Source organism: Mobula hypostoma, chromosome 9 (assembly GCF_963921235.1).
Source record: "Mobula hypostoma chromosome 9, sMobHyp1.1, whole genome shotgun sequence".
NCBI lineage: Eukaryota > Metazoa > Chordata > Chondrichthyes > Myliobatiformes > Myliobatidae > Mobula > Mobula hypostoma.
Genome location: NC_086105.1, coordinates 65700610 through 65718483, shown reverse-complemented (window position 1 = coordinate 65718483; position 17874 = coordinate 65700610). Strand labels below are relative to the sequence as shown.

Genomic DNA, 17874 nt, shown 5'->3' with positions numbered 1-17874 from the left:
TATCAATATCAGGGGTGTGGGCTTCATTTTCATTTGCAATGGGATGAGGCTGAGCAATGATAGTATGAATATGGGAGTTGGTGATAAGAGAACATGAAAGAAACCACACGTGATATTATTGACAATATCATATCCTCACCATTGTGTATTCCTCAACCAATGTAACAAAAATATGTCTGCTTGTGTTTGAAACTCTGGCTAAAGTAGGGTCAATGACGTTTCCTTAGAATCGGGGGAAAATAGAGGGTTTGCATGCAGTTTGGTGGGAGGGGTGAGGAGTGGGGTAAAAGGCAAGTCTATACAGAGTTGGGTTAAGGTAAATTAGGTGGTTCTGGAGCAGGTGTATCGACTTTTTAAAGAAATAGCGTGAAAAGTGGATAATAAAAACTGGATTCTCAGTTTTCATCGGAGAATCCACTTTGCATTCCTATGGAATGTAGAGTCTGCGAACACTAGAAAGGTATTTTGTTGAGAAGCTAGAGGAATGACGCTGGTGTTTTGTACATAACTTAATGACATATTAAATATATACTGTAGATTGGCCAATACAGAGAGCCATGCGCTGTTCGCTTTGGCTTCTGTATATTTATAAATACTATTTTTGAAGTGAAAGGGCTTTTTTCTTTTGACAGATGCTGCTTGACCAGCTGAGTTCTTGGTCTTCCTGTTTTTAAAAAATATAGTGTTTGATGTACCCATGAAATCTGAGAAAAAAATTTTTTTAATTTGATCTTTGAACTTCTTTTGTTGAGGTGTGGATATCGAGGCAGCTCGGAAAGAAGAAGAACGAATAATGCTTCGTGATGCCAGGCAGTGGTTGAATAGCGGGCAAATAAATGACACCAGGCATCCGAAATCTGGGGGAACGGCTCTTCATGTTGCTGCAGCTAAAGGCTACTCTGAAGTCTTAAAGTATGTATTTAATACTTCATTTATATTTATAAGAGAATGGAATTATAATGTTTTTTAATGTCGATCACAGGTTATACTTTGCTAACTTGATTGCATGGATATTGTAATGTACTAATTTGAATAATTTTTTTAAGGATTGATTCTGTCTCTACGTATTAGATGGAGGAGGGATATTTAGTGATCCCTGCAAGCTCTAACAGGAACACAATAATTCAGCTGTGCATTGCCTGACTGTTTAGGTCACATTGCTGGAGCCACATCAGACTGAGAATTTAAATACTGCAAAGAACTGAGGAATGTATTCAGAGTAATACATTATGGAAACGGGCCCTTTGGCCCAACTCATCCATGTCAAGAGGTCTGTCAAGCTAGTCCCTCTAAACATTTCCAAACCATATACAAGTCCATGTTCACTCTAAATATTCAATAGTTCAATAGTTCCATTTAATATCAGAGAATGCATACAATATATAGCTTGAGATTCTTGCTCTTCACAGAGATCCATGAAAACAGAAAGGTACCCAAAGAATAAGTGACAGTAAAAACATTAGAACCCCAATGACCCCCCACACTCCTTCCCCACGCAGCAGCAAGTATCAGCACCCCCCCCACCCCCAATTCAACTGGCCACCGGCTCTCTCTTCCCCCATTAAAGGGGCAGAGATATGTCCCACAGTGAGAGGAGAGACTAACAGAACGGGGGGAAGAAAGCAGCTCACTGATTGCGGTTAAAGTCTACCACTTCGCTCCCTCCCACCCAAACCCCACGAGTTCTCTGACTTGAGAATTGGCAGCAAACTCTTTCCCCAAGATCCAGAGAGAGAGCGATCCGAGTACAGAGAGCTCCAGACAGCTGATCCCGGTGTTCACAATATTCTGGTTTCCCCCGCAACGCTTCATTTGGCAACACTGGCATAGAGTTGGCTGGTCTACAGGGCCACAAAGCCTCAGCATCCCGAAGGTGCACTTGTCTTCTTGGCCGTGCTATTGGGATATTTGGGATATTGAAGAATGGCCAGTCAGTAAGCTCCAGGAGCAGGGACTATTGCAGTAAAGAACTGCAGTTTGAGTGCAGCTGAAGGTCAAGGGTACTGACTGAACCCCTCCACCCTGAAAAGGAAAAAAAGAGAGACTTTAAAGGTAGAAATTAAGTTAGCTCGAAAAAGCTGCTGTCTAGCACCATCGTGGCTCCACCTAAATTTTGTTCATGTATCTGCCTCAGCCAGTTTCTCTGGAAGTTCATTCCACATATGCATTACCCATTGGGTGGAAAAAGTTGCCCTTCAGATTCCTAATAAATCTCTTCCTCCTCACCTTAAACCAATGACCTCTAATTCTTTATTCCTCAATCCTAGGGGAAAAAAGAACTCAACGCATTTGTGTGATCTGTGTCCCTCATGATTTTGTACACCTCTTATCCATCACACTTGAGTAAGTAAAATCCTAGCCTGCTGAAACACTATAAACCCAGAGTCCCTTAAGTCCTGACAACATCACCGTACATCTTTTCTGCACTCCTTCTAGCTTATTGACACTCATTTAGAGACTGGAGGAACAAGCATAATCTCTAGAGTTTATCCTTTGTCTTCCTGGTTATAGCTAATGAACATTAAACACTTTTGTATGTGCTGAAGTGTATCAAATATGGTATTCATTGCAGTGTATGGCTGAGTCAAAGCACTTCATTTGATTTGTGAGTCGTCAGCAAACATTGTGGGCCGAAGAGCTTGTCGTATGCTGTAATGCTCTATGTTAATGCTGAATTAATGTTTCTAATGTTTTCTATACAGGCAACCTTTGTATTAGTCATTCGGGTCACGAAAATTCACCCTTTGAGAATTCACAAATCGGTACCCAAAATTTGAGATGTGGAATAAAATTTGCTCTCATGGAATTTGCATTAAAATATAAATAAAGGCAATTGTGTTTTCATCTCCAGTATCTTGGCACGTGCACAGATTATAGGGTTTTGTTCAATGGAAACTCGCAATATGGACCATTTGGATCTCCCACTAACCCAGGGGTTGTTTGTATAGATTTTTAAGCAAAACATTAGAAATATTAATTCAGCTAAAAACCTAAACTTATGAGACTATAACATTGCATCAAGAATACTTACACTAAGTTACGTTTTTCCCTATACTTAGGCTTCTCATTCAGGCAGGGTATGATGTAAATATCAAAGATTATGATGGCTGGACCCCTCTTCATGCTGCAGCGCACTGGGGCAAAGAAGAAACCTGCCGAATCCTTGTAGAAAGCTTCTGTGATATGGAGATGATCAACAAAGTGGTTTGTTACCTGCTTTCTTTGATATAGTTACCTTTTAAAAAAAAATCAAGATAATTAGAGGGTTTAGTGTTTTAATTCTGTTAAATTTGTGTTTTTAACCCCCTTCCAGGTACATCTGAGGGAGTTGAATCATAAATTTAACAAAAAAACCTCTTCACTCAGAGAGTGGTGTGAGTGTGAAATGAACTGCCAGCGAGTTGGTACATTTGGGTTTGATTGCAGTATTTAAGAAGATTTGGATAAGTCTGTGGATGGGAGGAGAGTGCAAAACTATGGTCCAAGTGTGGATCAATGGGGCTCGCCGGGATAACAGTTTGTCAAAGATTGGATGGGCTGAAGCACCTTTTTCTATGCTGTAGTGCTATACGACTGGTTCAGCATTAGTCGTCTGACAGATTTGGCATATTGGCAAGGAAGTGTTTCTGTGGTCCCTGCCTAATCGTGCTGATGCATTATTGCAGTACAGTGATGTGCAGTGCACTCAAAAGGCAGTCACATTTAGCAATTGTCCTAGCACCAGCTTGGGGTGGGCAGAAAGTGCAACTGGTGGCTATCACGCCAGAATGTACAGGATCTTAATTGGCATTCAGGCATCTAGATTCTGCATTTAAATTGCAGTAACCATGTGTTAGCAAATCTTCTGGAACATTGCAACTCGTAACCACCCACTGAAATGGGAGTTCCAAGGTGTTCAGTTTGAGGAAAGCTTAGGTTGGGCAGTTGCAAGCAGTCTAGATTTTCAAAAATGAATTATTTTGTTGGACTTTGCTGTCTTTGTGTATAAGGTTGTCTCTTAATATCATGGTTAAGTAGTATCATGGTCGTGCATGCAGCCTGTTACAGCTGTTCTGACTAGTTTTCTTACTTTTTTCTTCTTACTTTTTTTAACTTACGTTATTTGTTGTATTTTTTTTCACGGTAACACGTTGAAGCTGCACCCTCTCTAACATGCTGGTGGAGAGAGTATTATTTGGGTTTTTAGCGCTGGAAATAATTACATTCGGACACGTCTCATTAGCGGGGCAGCAGTATGGTCGCATTGTTTATTCCAGGGACCAGCTGATTGTGCTTATGCTGGCCGGTTTAGCGAACAGAGCGGGGGACACCCCAGCTGAAATCTGGAGGAAAACACACAGACGATGCAGAGGGGGATCAAAAAGGTGAGGAAAAGGACCGGGTTGAGACAACAGAGACTTATGGAGAAGAGGAGTTCTCCACTTGGACTGCACGTGGACATACCCAGCCAAAACTTTTAAACGGAGGGCATCCAGACCGTTTGGGCAAACCGGAAGTGCACTGAGAGCGGTAAGCGTAAAGGAGTTGGGGGCTTGCTGTTCTGGTTAACAACAGATGGTGCAATCCTGGTCATATTATGATCGAGGAACGTGTTTGTTGAACTCTTTGCTGTTGGACTCTGGCCATATTCCACCGAGATACAACACTGGGCGTCATCGGAGGTTGTTCCTGCCTGTGGCCATCGAACTTTGCAGCTCCTCCCGTGGAGGGTCAGACACCCTGAGCCAATAAGCTGGTCCTGGACTTATTTCCATCTGGCATAGTTTGCATGTTGTTGTTTGATTGTTTGTGGTTTTTGTATTTCTATATTTATGCTCTATTCTTGGTTGGTGCAGCTGTAACGAAACCCAATTTCCTTCGGGATCAATAAAGAATGTCTATGTCTATAACTGCTTCAAAACCCTGAGATTGCTCAGCATTTTACTTGGGTTCATTTTCCACCCCTCCTTCCTTGCCTGCTTTTCTGGTAAACAGTGGGTGATGGGCAGACTCTGGGATGATGAAATGGCCATCAGGAAGTTGTGCCTCAATGGAGGAGATGAGTGAGATATTGAATGTTGGTGAGGGTAGAGTTGTAAAGTAATATGGCGTGGAAACAGGCCATTCAACCCAACTTGTCCATGCTGCTCTTGGCCCCCACCAAGCTGGACCCATTTGCCTTCATTTGACTCGTATCTCTCTCAACCCCTCCCATCCACATACGTCTCCAGATGTCTTTGAAATGCTGTTATTGTGCCTGCCTCAATCTCCTCCTCTCACAGCTCCTTCCGCGTACGCACTACTCTTACTGATGCAATCGAGACCTCGTGGAAGAGAATATATAAAATCAGAACTTGATCAGCCCTCGCTGTGAATTTGCATGTAGGGATTATTCATCATCAGAGAATACTTGAAACTCTTGAATCTTCTTTACCTTCATTTGCTTGGATACACTGAGCAGCATTTGTGACCTTTGTAGTAATTTTGTAGTAAAGGAAGTAATTTGGCCTTTAGCAAATTTTACACCTCTCACATTGCTGATGGATGGCACAGCACAGGAACAGGCCATTTGACCACTGTTTGTGCCAACCATGATGCCAATATAAACTAATTTCACCTGTATGTGATCTGTTTTCCTCTATTCCCTGCTTGTTAAGGTGCCTCTCTATTTACTAATTTAGACATACAGCACAATAACAGGCCCCCTCAGCCCAAGGAACTCAATTGCACCTGTGTGACCAATTAACCTACTAGCATGTGCATCGTTGGAACGTGGGAGTAAACCAGAGCACTGGAAGGGAATGCATGCAGTGACGGAGAGAATGCATAAACTCCTTACAGCAATGAAATTGAACCTGGGCCGCTGGTGCAGTGCTGTCCATAGTCTAAATACCACTGAAATATTCCTGTTGTATCTGCTTCCACCACATCCCCTAGCAGTGTGTTCTTGGCATCTACCTCTTTTTTAAAAAAAATATATAAGTCGCATATATCTCCTTTAACCCCCCCCTTCCCCCCTCTCCCCCCCCCCCCCAGCTTACAGCTATAGCCTTGACTTCTTCATATTTTCACCCTTGGAAAAAGATTTTGTTACTGCCCTATCTATGCCTTTCATAATTCTATATACTTCTGTCAGGTTGCCCCTCAGTGCCTGAAACTCCATTGAAAACACCCCACTTCTCAAGGTTAATACTCTCAAACCTTTCTGCACCTTTTCTTCAAAACCTCCACATTTTCACTGTAATGTGATCAAAACTACATACATTACTCCAAATATAGCCTAAAGTTTATACAACTGCAATATGCCTTCTTGACTGTGGCACATATAATTAGCCTGATGATTACGATATCTTGATGAAAGGCTGTGCTCAAGTGGATGACTGTTTTCCTGGTTGGTTCAGCTTTTGCAGAAACTGAGTAACTGTTCACACTCAGAGTTCATTAACCAGTAAACACTCATGCTATGGATACTGTTTTTGGTCATGTTTGATTTTTTACTTGGGGTTAGGACTGAAGCCACAGCAAATCATTGTCAAGAAGACACAGCAGCATCTACACTTTCTGAGGAGTTTGAGGCATGCAAGGCTCCTTGCTCCCATTCCAACAACTTTCTACAAGAACCCCCATTGATAGTGTCACGTCTGACTGCGTCATTGTGTGGAATAGAAGTGGCAAGGCATTGGATCACAAGACTTTACAGAGGATAGTAAAAACCACCAAGAGGCTCACTGGGGTCTCCATCCCCCTATTTGTGACATTTACTGGGAGCATTGTATACAACAGGTCTGAAGTATTGTTGAGGATCCCTTCCACCCGTCCCACAATTTCCTTGACCCACTCCTATCAGGAAGGAAGTGCAGGGACATCAGGACTTGGACAGCCAGACTGGGTAACAGTTTCTTCTCTCAGGCTGAGACACAAATGAATACTCTGCCACTACCTCTGGATGAACTGGACCTGGTGGCATCGAGATTCATCATCACCGAGGAGGACGTTAGAAGGGCCTTCCTGAAGATAAATCCAAGGAAGGCGACGGACCCAGATGGCATCCCGGGGCGGGTTCTCCGGGCCTCTGCAAGCGAGCTAGCTGGAGTGTTTGCTGACATCTTCAACTGCTCCTTGCTTCAGTCTAAGATCCCCTTGTGTTTTAAGAAGGCAATGATAATCCCGCTGCCGAAGAAGAGCAAGGTGGCATGCCTGAATGACTATCGACCTGTGGCTCCGACTTCAATTACTATGAAGTGCTTCGAGAGATTGGTTATGGCACACATCAGCCACAGCCTACCGGTCAACCTCGACGCTTTGTAATTCGCCTACCGGAGCAACAGGTCAACGGCAGATGCCATCTCTCTGGCCCTACATTCCTCCTTAGAACACCTGGAGAATAAAGATGCATACGTAAGGCTCCTTTGCATTGACTACAGCTCTGCTTTTAATACCATCATTCCAAATAAACTGATCCCTAAGCTCCGGAACCTGGGCCTTAGCTCAGATCTGCAGCTGGATCTTCAACTTCCTCACAGACAGGACTCAGGCTGTAAAAATAGGGGACAAGCTCTCCTCTACAATCACTCTGAGCACCAGTGCCCCACAAGGCTGTGTACTCAGCCCCCTGCTATACTCATTGTACACCCATGATTGTGTAGCCAAGTTTCCATCGAACTCAATATCTAAGTTTGCTGATGACACCACAATTGTAGGCCGTATCTCAGATAATGATGAGTTTGAGTGCAGAGGGGAAATTAAGAACCTGGTGGCATGGTGCAAATACAATAACCTATCCCTCAACGTCAGCAAGACGAAGGAATTGGTTGTTGACTTCAGAAGGAGTAGCGGACCACACGACCCAATTTACATCGGTGGCGCGCAAGTGGAACAGGTCAAAAGCTTTAAGTTCCTCGGGGTCAATATCACAAATGACCTGACCTGGTCCAACCAAGCAGAGTCCACTGCCAAGAAGGCCCACCAGCGCCTTTACTTCCTGAGAAAGCTAAAGAAATTTGGCCTGTCCCCTAGAACCCTCACTAATTTTTATAGATGCAACGTGCAAGCATTCTTCTCGGGTGCATCACAGCCTGGTATGGAAGTTGTCCTGTCCAAGATTGGAAGAAGCTGCAGAAGATCGTGAACATAGCCCAGCACATCACACAAACCAATCTTCCGTCCTTGGACTCACTTTACACCGCATGCTGTCGGAGCGGTGCTGCCAGGATAATCAAAGACACGACCCACCCAGCCAACACACTCTTCATCCCTCTTCCCTCTGGGAGAAGGCTCAGGAGCTTGAAGACTAGTGCGGCCAGATTTGGGAGGAGCTTCTTTCCAACTGTGATAAGACTGCTGAACGGATCGTGACCCAGATCTGGGCCGTACCCTCCAAATATCCGGACCTGTGTCTCAGATTTTTTGCACTACCCTACTTTCCCTTTTCTATTTTCTATTTATGATTTATAATTTAAATTTTTAATATGTACTATCGATTTGTACTCCAGGGAGCGGGAAGCGCAGAATCAAATATCGCTGTGATGATTGTACGCTCTAGTATCAATTGTTTGGCAACAATAAAGTAAAGTAAAAAAAGTAAAGTACCGAGGTCTTATCAAAAGGACAGTGAACAGTTTACTGTCCTGTTTGCTCTTTGCTGTTCACCTGTACTGCATGCTCCATGTGCTTGGAATTGTATTTTGTTAACTTATTTGTGGTAATATTTTTTATGTGTGATATGTTTTGTGAGTGCACTGTGGTCCGGAGGAATGTTATTTCTTTTGGTTGTATATATGTACAGTCAGATGACAATACACTTGAAATTAATTCTTGGTTATTTTGTTGATTCTTGGTGTTGTCTTACATTTGTGTTTCTAAATCAACAAAAGACTAGAAAAATTACATCTAATTACAAATCACACTGGCTTTGAGTGTTTCTAGAAATAACTTGTGGGGCATTAAAATTGGCTTCTGAGTTTAGATTTGGACTCAATGGGGTGGGAATCAGTTTTTTTTTCTAGTCTATACTTGGATATCTGGAAGATAGCAGTGAGATGGGAGTAGTTACATAACAAGGTTACTTGCTTTGCAGAATATGAATATACACTTGAAATAGCTGCTGACAGATAACTGACTTGAATTGGAACTTTTGGAAATCAAGTAGCCATAAGTATGAAGTTCTTGATTACATGTGACTGTGAGCGTGATTTAAGTGATTCTTGGGTTATGACGTAGTTGGAAAGGCCAGGAAATTTCAAAGTTCTAAGTAAATTTATTATCCAAGTACTGTCACCAAATACTTCTCTGAGATTAATTTTCTTGCATTCACAACAGATGCAAAGAATTACGATAGAATCAATGAAGAACTACACACAAAAGACCAACAAACTGTGCAAATAAGAAAAACAAGCAATACTAACAAATAAAATAAGTAAATAAATAATACTGTAGGGTATGCTGTCAGGTCCTTGAAAGTGTGTCCATAGGCTGTGGAAGCAGCTCAGTGTTGAGTGAAGTTATCCACTCTGGCTTAAGAGCCTGATGGTTGAGGAGTAATAACTGTTCCTGAACCTGGCGGCATGGGACCTGAGGCTCCTGTATCTCCTTCCTGATAGCAGCAGTGAGAAGAAAGCATGGCCTGGATCATGGGGGTTCTTGATGACGGATACTGCTTTGCTGTGGCAGCAGTCTTTCTAGATGTGCTCAATGGCAGGAGGCCTTTTACTGTGGTTTTAATATTAAGTCAGTTGCTTATTCACTACACATTTTGCTTATTCCCTTGCTAATAAGAGCTGCTGAGTCGCTCAGCAAGGGTAGTTATGAAAGTTGCAAGGTGTATTCTCTTAAGCTGTTTAGTTATTGAAAAAGGATCTAGTGCTTTTCCGGCATATACGACAGATAAACTCTTGGGCTTCCAGCCAGCTGCAGATAACGATTTTAACCAGTTGGATAACAAACTTTGCCATCTTCATCAGGGATGATGCCTTGGCATGTTTGGTCTGGTTGTGTGTGTGTGTGTGTGTGTGTGTGTGTATATGTATGTGTGTATATATAGAGCTAGAGATAGATATATAGATACACACCCCTGTTTTCTGTCCCTAGATTGGTTATTCCTCATTCAATCCAGTTTCTGCTCTCCTATCTTGTGTACAATTGAATTCCAGTTCTTACTTGGAGCTTTGCTAAGATTATTTTTCTCCAGTTTTATTTCAGTGGCTTTCTTCACCAGGCAGTCCTAAAAAACCATTGGTGCGGCACAATGTGAATGCTTTGGCCAGTGCAAATGCAGTGTTCTACTGCCAGTTTCTCCACGTAACTCAAGTGGATACATCCCTTCTGCTTCAATGGCCATTGGATTGAGTTCGATGACACAGAACTACTGTGCTGTGCCAATGGCTTTTGGGAACACCTGGTGAAGGAAGCTATTGAAATATTACTCGAAAACAAGACTTTAACAAAGACAAAGATTTTGCTCTGAGTAAGAACTGGAATTTGATTGTAAACAAGATGGGAGAGCAGAAACCTGATTGAATGAGGACTAACCAATCGGACACACCACTGGACTAAACATGCTCGACGTCATATCATCTCTGATGAAGAAGGCATCAAAAATGTTGGTTAAAGTCAATACCTGTACCCAGCTGGAAGCTCAAAGAATTTTTTTGTTTAGTTACTGTTCTTTTGAATGTTATACTTCTGGCCTCTCAGATGTCTACTTTTTATTCACAGGGTCAGACAGCATTTGATGTAGCAGATGAGGACATTCTTGGGTACTTAGAAGAGTTGCAAAAAAAACAGAATTTGGTAAGTTTCTGTAATTTGTAATAGCTTTTGAACTCATTGCCTGCTTCTTGGTGGAAGAAAATAAGTTTTGAATCAAGCTTAACTTGTGTTTTAAGATTAATGGAGCATTCTTGTAAAGCTTTGTCAAACTGAACAGCAAGAGATGAAGGAAACCTTTAAACTGCTTGCCATATCTACACAACGCATGCAATTAGAGCTGCTGAGTACTGCATTTAGAACATGATTAATGTACTTAAGTGTGTGGGTCACTCTCCACTGTTTGCTTTGTTCAATGTTTCAAACCTTTTCAGGAAACAAATTAGTGAATATAATTTTCTTAAAATACCCTTGAGAGTGTATCTAAATGTTGTAGACAGTAAACTCTTATCGGGGTTCCAGCTGAGTACAAGTGTCAATTATAGCCAGTGTTTCGAAGGCAAACTCTGCCATCATCTTCAGGGATGATGCCTGAACATGCTTCGTTAGGTGGACTAGTCATGCCAAGCCATCATCCCTGCAGAAGGTGGCAGAGTTTGTCATTGAAATGTCAGCTGTAATCAATACCTGTACCTAGCTGTAAGCCTCTGGAAGTTCGAGAAATCAATGTTATTGCCATCTGGCTGAAGGCTGCCTAGACAGAATACAAAGTCGCAAACACAAGGAATTCTGCAGATGCTGGAATTTCAAGCAACATACATAAAAGTTACTGGTGAATGCAGCAGGCCAGGCAGCATCTCTAGGAAGAGGTACCGTCAATGTTTCGGGCTGAGACCCTTCATCAGGATGTCTTGGCCCAAAATGTCGACTGTACCTCTTCCTAGAGATGCTGCCTGGCCTGCTGCGTTCACCAGCAACTTTGATGTGTGTTGCAGAATATAAAGTGTTGCTTCTCCAACCTGAGTGTATCCTCATCGCGGGAGTAGAGGAATCCGTGGACTGACATGTCGGACTGCGAAGTGGAATCAAAATTTGGCATGAAAGAATCGTTTACTGTAAAATGGGTGGCTACTGAGAGATCCCACTTTTCCTGGTGGACGGAGCATAGGTGTTCAGCAAAGTGGTCTCCCAATTTACATTGGCTCTCACTGATATACAGGAGGCCATATAGGGAGCACCAGATACCGTAGATGACCCTAACAGGTGAAGCATTGCCTCACCTGGAAGGATTATTTGGGGCCTTGAATGGTCGTGAGGAAGGTGGGGTAAGGGCAGGTGTAGCATTTGTTCTGCTTGCAAGAATATGTGCCAGGAAGGAGATCAATAGGGAGGGACAAACAGACAATGGAATCGAGTAAGGAGTGATCCCTGTGGAAAGCAGAAAGTGGAAGGGGGAGATGTGCTTGGTGGTGGGACCCTGCTGTAGATGGCAGAAGTTACAGAGAAGCGTGTGTTGGGTGCGGAGGCTGGTGGGGTGGTAGGTGAGGACGAGAGGAACCCTATCCCTGGTAGGGTGTTGGGAGGATGGGGTGAGGGCAGACGTGCGCGAAATGGAAGAGATTCACTTGAGGGAAGCATTGATGGTGGAGGAAGGGAAGCCCCTTTCTTTGAACGAAATGCCTCATCCTGAGAGCAGATGCAGCGGAAATGTAGAATAGGAGACCGCTTAACTGAGCACCTACGCTCCGTCCACCAGAAAACGCGGGATCTCCCAGTGGCCACTCATTTTAATTCCACTTCCCATTCCCATCCTGCCTGGGTAGCCTCCAGCCTGATGGCATGAACATTGATTTCTTGAACATCTGGTCATGCTGCCACCCGCCCCCCCTTTCACCATTGCTCATTTCCATTGCCCTCTCTCCCTATCACCTCGCTCTGGTGCTCCTCCCTCTTCTGCAGCCCTGTATCTCTTTCAACAATCAACTTCACCCTTCTTTCCATCAGCTGCCCACCCTCAGGTTTCGTGAATGTGTATGATTACTGCTGTGTCCATGTAATTGCCTTTACTTATTCTTGGTGACACTGGCACAGATTCATATGTATACCTGAGGCACCCAATTTGTGCTTCACTTAGAACATAGAAAGTACAGCATAGTACAGGCTCTTCAGCCCATGATGTCATGTTGACCTTATAACTTACTCCAAGATCAAACTAACCCCTCCCTCCTACACAGTCCTCCATTTTTCCTTTACGCATGTGCCTATCTAAAAGTCTCTTAAATGTTCGTAATGTATCTGCCTCCATCATCGCCCCTGGCAGTGTGTTCCACACATCCATCACTGTGTCAAACAGCTACCTCTGGCACCACCCTTATAATTTCCTCTCATCATCTTAAAATTATTCCCCCTTGTAGTAACCATTTCCATCCTAATAAAAAGTCCCTGGTTGTCCACTCTATCTACGCCTCTCATCATCTTATACACCTCTGTTGAGTTGCCTCTCATTCTCCTTCATTCCAGAGAGAAAAACCATAGCTCTTCTTTCACTGACATAAATTTGCTTCTGAGAGGAATATATTCTTCCATGAAATGTTTCCAAACTGAATTCTGTCATTCTTTCATTCCTGCCAATATATCCATTCCCTTGGTGTACCTCTACCCATTCCATCAAATGCTCAGACTACCTTTAAATGCTTTTCTTTTCACATGCTGTTTGACCTTGGCTTTGCTCATGTTTCATAAGACTTGTATCTTTCTTGTGGGGAAAGTCTGTTTGGCCTGTCAAGTTGATGCTGGCTCTTGGACAGCTAACATCCACCTTATTTATGTCCTAGTCAACCCATGTGCTCTGCCATAGCCATCAACTCCACCCTGATTCTCCTCTCTCAGCCCTGCTCTCGGGGTGATTTACACTGGTGGTCAGTAATCAGTGGTACTCTTTCCCATCTCTAGAATCATGGAACATTGGTGATATAGGAGGCAGCCAAGTTGTTTTTTGTGCCTGCACTAGTCAGGACAAAAGGCACACCATGGACTGACCACTCCTTCCATTGCCTGATCTGCAAGGGCAGATCACCCCTGTTCAAGTGTTCATTGCAGTACTTTGTAAATGTGCTGCAATTCTCTGCATGTGCCACACTTTGACAGAGAATACTGAACCACCACCACTCTTAGGATGAAAATAATTTTCTCACCTAATTAATCTTCCATTAAAATCCATTAAATGCAGTAAAATCCATTACTGCAAATTTTTGTTTGACTACTTTGCTGTACTTACCATAATGACTCTCTGTATTTACTCTTCCTAAACTTTTTAAAAATTGTCATCTCTCTTTGGCCTCACTTGCTCTCAGTGCAGCAACTTGAGATTATCAGTCTTTCTTCAGTTAAACTTTCTGGGTCCTGGCAAAATCCTTGCAAGTCTTTCCTGAACCTTAAAGTGCAAAAATCCCTTCCTGTCACAGAGTGACCAGAACCTGAGAAGTATTCAAGCTGTAAAAGTCATGTTGTATCATGCACTCAGTGTTCACTTTATTAGGTACAGCAGTGCAACACAGTGTGATCTTCTGCTTCTGTAGCCCATCCACTTCAAGGTTTGACATGCTGTGCAATCAGAGATGCTCTTCTGCACACCACTGTTGTAATGTGTTGTTATTCGAGTTATTGTTGTCTTCCTTTCAGCTCCCAAGGCATTTTCTCCCACAGAAGTGCTGCCCAAAAGATGTTTTTCACGCCATTGTGGGTGAATATCCTAGATCAGTTTCAAATCGCCTTATATGGCACCAATGATCATTCCACGGTCAAACTCACTTACATCACATTTCTTCCCTATTCTGATGTTTGGTCTGAACAACAGCTGACCTCTTGACCACATCAGCATGCTTTTATGCATCAAGTTGCTGCCGCATGATTGGGTGACTAAATATTTACATCAATGATCAGGTGTATCTAATAAAGTGGCCACTAAGTGTACCTCCATGCTTTTGTATTTTATATTCAGCTAATTGTGGAAAATATTCCACATGCCATTTTAACTATCTTATTGCCCTACCCCCCGTCTTGAAAAATTTGTGGACACTAACTCCAAGTCCCTTTGCTCTTCTCTGTCATTCAGCACCCTCTCATTTCCTTGATTGCTCCATCTTTCTAAATGCATAACTTGACAACTTTCTGGATTGAATTTCAATTGCCTAAATGACCAGCTCCCCTTTATCTTGCAGTAGAGTGGAATTTCCTTCTCTTCAACCACAGCCTTTTTCCCTTTGGAACAAGTGCTACTCCTGCCCCTACACCACCTCCCTCACTCCCATTCAGGACCCCACACAGTCCTTCCAGGTGAAGGGACACGTCACCTGTGAGTCTGTTAGGGTCATCTACTGTATCTGGTGCTCACGGTGTGCCTTGCTGTATGTTGGTGAGACCTGATGTAGATCGGGAGACTGCTTTGCCAAACACATGTACTCTGTCCAGCAGAAAAAGCAGGATCTCCCAGTGGCCACCCATTTTAATTCTACTTCCCATTCTGACATGTCAGTCCATGGCCGCCTCTGCTGCTGAGATGAGGCCGCACTCAGGTTGGAGGAGCAGCACCCTTGTATTCTGTCTGGGTAGCCTCCAACCTGATGACATGAACATTGATTGTTTTGGACTTCTGGTAACTGCCCCCCTCCCCCATAGAAGAGCGAAGGGACTGAGTTAGTGTCTATTCCCCATTTCCATTTCCCCCCCTCACTGTATCTCCTTACCTGCCCATCACCTCCCTCTGGTGCTCCTCCCTTTTTTCTTTCTTTCTTCTATGACCTTATGCCCTCTCTTATCAGATTTCCCCTTCTCCAGACCTTGTCTCTTTCAATAATCAACTTCCAGCTCTTTACTTCAGCCCCTACCTCTCCTGATTTCACTTATCACCTAGTAGTGGCATCCGTTAGTCTCGTGAGACCATGGATTTGCACCTTGGAAGGTTACAAGGACGCAAGCCTGGGCAGGGTTGTATGGAAGACCGGCAGTTGCCCATGCTGCAAGTCTCCCCTCTCCACAACACCAATGTTGTCCAAGGGAAGGGCATTAGGACCCATACAGCTTGGCACCAGTGTTGTCGCAGTGCAATGTGTGGTTAAGTGCCTTGCTCGAGGACACAACACGCTGCCTCAGCCAAGGCTCGAACATGTGACCTTCAGATAGCTAGACGAATGCCTTAACCACTTGGCCATGTGCCAACACAACCTATCACCTACTCCAGTGACATTTATATGCCAATTTTGATGGCATTTGACATCCAGAAAAGTTAGTAAAAAAAAACATATTTTGTTTCAGTTTTCACTTGATTCATATTTGTCAATTTGAAGCTTTCTGAATTGTATCATTCCTTTTAAACTCTTGCTGCAGTCCACTGGATGGGTTGGAAGTGGCGAAAGGCCTTCAGTCAATGATTTTTTTTTTGGACCATCAGTGTTCATGTTTGTTGCTGCATTATTTATTCTATTTAATGTTTCCCAGTTTTAGCAATCTCAAGCTGTCCACTTGTTGCATCTGACGTTCAGACACATGAATATTTTTTTCCCTAATTCTCAACTTGGCCAGAGTACGTGGCTTTTAGTTATTTAAATTTATTTAACCCTACTTGTTTAATATTCATTAAATAAAGATATCTTTTTCCCCAAAGCTTATTAGTGAAAAGCAAGCAAACAAATCCCCACTGATTGAGACAACCACGACAGTGGAAAACAACCAACAATTAAAACCTATCAAAAGGTAAGTGGAAGTTGAAGTACAAGTTAGCGATGACTAAATTGCATCTGCTGGGAAATAAAACTTGTGTGATTTTGCTCAAACAAGATTTTAAGAGATGCTAGGATTTCATTTGGTTTAAACCTTTTTGAAATTAATCTGACAGTAAAGAAACACTGCTGAATGAGCAGAAGATTACAGGCCCCACAGAATCCCTGGAGCAGGAGAAGGCGGGTGAAGAAGAGGAGGGTAAGAAAGATGACTCTAGTTGTTCCAGTGAGGAGGAGGAGGAGGAGGACTCTGAGTCAGAAGCTGAGACAGGTAACCTCTCCACTATCTTTCAGATTGTTCGCCATAAATTTGATGGGTTAAGATTATCTGTACCAAGCTCACTTTATGTACTTTCTGTGGTCTATGATTATAAACTAATCTTATGTATTTGTATTTATTTTTTTTTGTTGTGATCTTTGTTTATTGTGTTTCTTATGTTGCATCAGATCTGGAGTAACAATCATTTTGTTCTTCTTTACACTTGGTACAGACGAATGACAATAAACAACCTTGAATCTTATTAGCTCACCTTAAAATTTGCATTTATCTAATATTCTTCACTAAAGACTGTGGATTTGCAACATTTAATATGAGGTCTATTAATGGTGAAGAGGAATGAATTTTCTTCACTGAGCACTTCTCATTAGCAATCATTCCCGTTTCACGAACAACATAGTTACAAGATTTTTTTGCACTTATTCTTATATTTTGCTAATTGTATTAACTGGCAGTTAATGGTATTACATGTTCATGTTAAATGTCTATGTCTTTTAGAAAATGGGGTGAGGTAGCTGTGATTATTCATACCAGACAGCAGCCAGCGTTTGCAGCATTGTTTTGTGTCCAGTTCCCGGAACCAAGACGCTTGACCCCTGTGGTCCTCTAATACTTCAGATCTTTTGCTTCAGTCTGTAATTTCAGTTGGTACCCTCTGATGTGCTAATTATTGTGTTTTTTTCCCTCCCTATAAGTATACTATCCTGTAATACTGTGAATTATTCCTCTGGGTTTGTTCAATAAATTCTCAATGAGCTGATTTATCTTCCAGAAAAAGGCAAACCTACAGCAACTGTAAATATTATAAACCGTGTGAATAATGGTAGTGTACAGTCTTCAACAGTGGCCCCATCTACTGTACCCACGAGTCAAATTACACCAACGTCGCCAGTGAAAAAGGTAGGGGGAAGCAAATCAAGATCCAAATGTTACATTGAGCAGTCTGATATCTTTAGATTTTGCCATGAAGCCAAAGGGCATTGCTTTCAAATCCCTTATATATCTGATAATTTTGTAACAGTTAATGGGCAAAGTGATTTAAGAGCTGGGTAAATCCCAGCTGGATAAAGCACAACCTTGTATCCTGTGAACTATCATGAAGAGTTTGGTGTGCAAACGACTATTACTGTTTACGAATATGGATATGTGGGCTCAGTTGGTCTCTGCCTTTAAACTTTCTGTTGTATGCAGGAAGTA

The 17874-nt window shown here is 42.6% G+C and overlaps 1 protein-coding gene across 7 annotated transcripts in view; it reads left to right on the top strand.

Moving 5' to 3' along the window:
- The window catches only part of ppp1r12a (protein phosphatase 1, regulatory subunit 12A), a 250859-nt gene that overhangs the window by 118380 nt on the left and 114605 nt on the right, over window positions 1–17874 (top strand). For all 7 annotated transcript variants that reach the window (XM_063058433.1, XM_063058430.1, XM_063058427.1 and 4 more), the window contains exons 4-9: window positions 753–912; window positions 3060–3204; window positions 10693–10767; window positions 16286–16374; window positions 16517–16671; window positions 17450–17577. In XM_063058433.1, the coding sequence (XP_062914503.1) occupies window positions 753–912; window positions 3060–3204; window positions 10693–10767; window positions 16286–16374; window positions 16517–16671; window positions 17450–17577 (752 nt within the window). The remainder of the gene's footprint in view (window positions 1–752; window positions 913–3059; window positions 3205–10692; window positions 10768–16285; window positions 16375–16516; window positions 16672–17449; window positions 17578–17874) is intronic.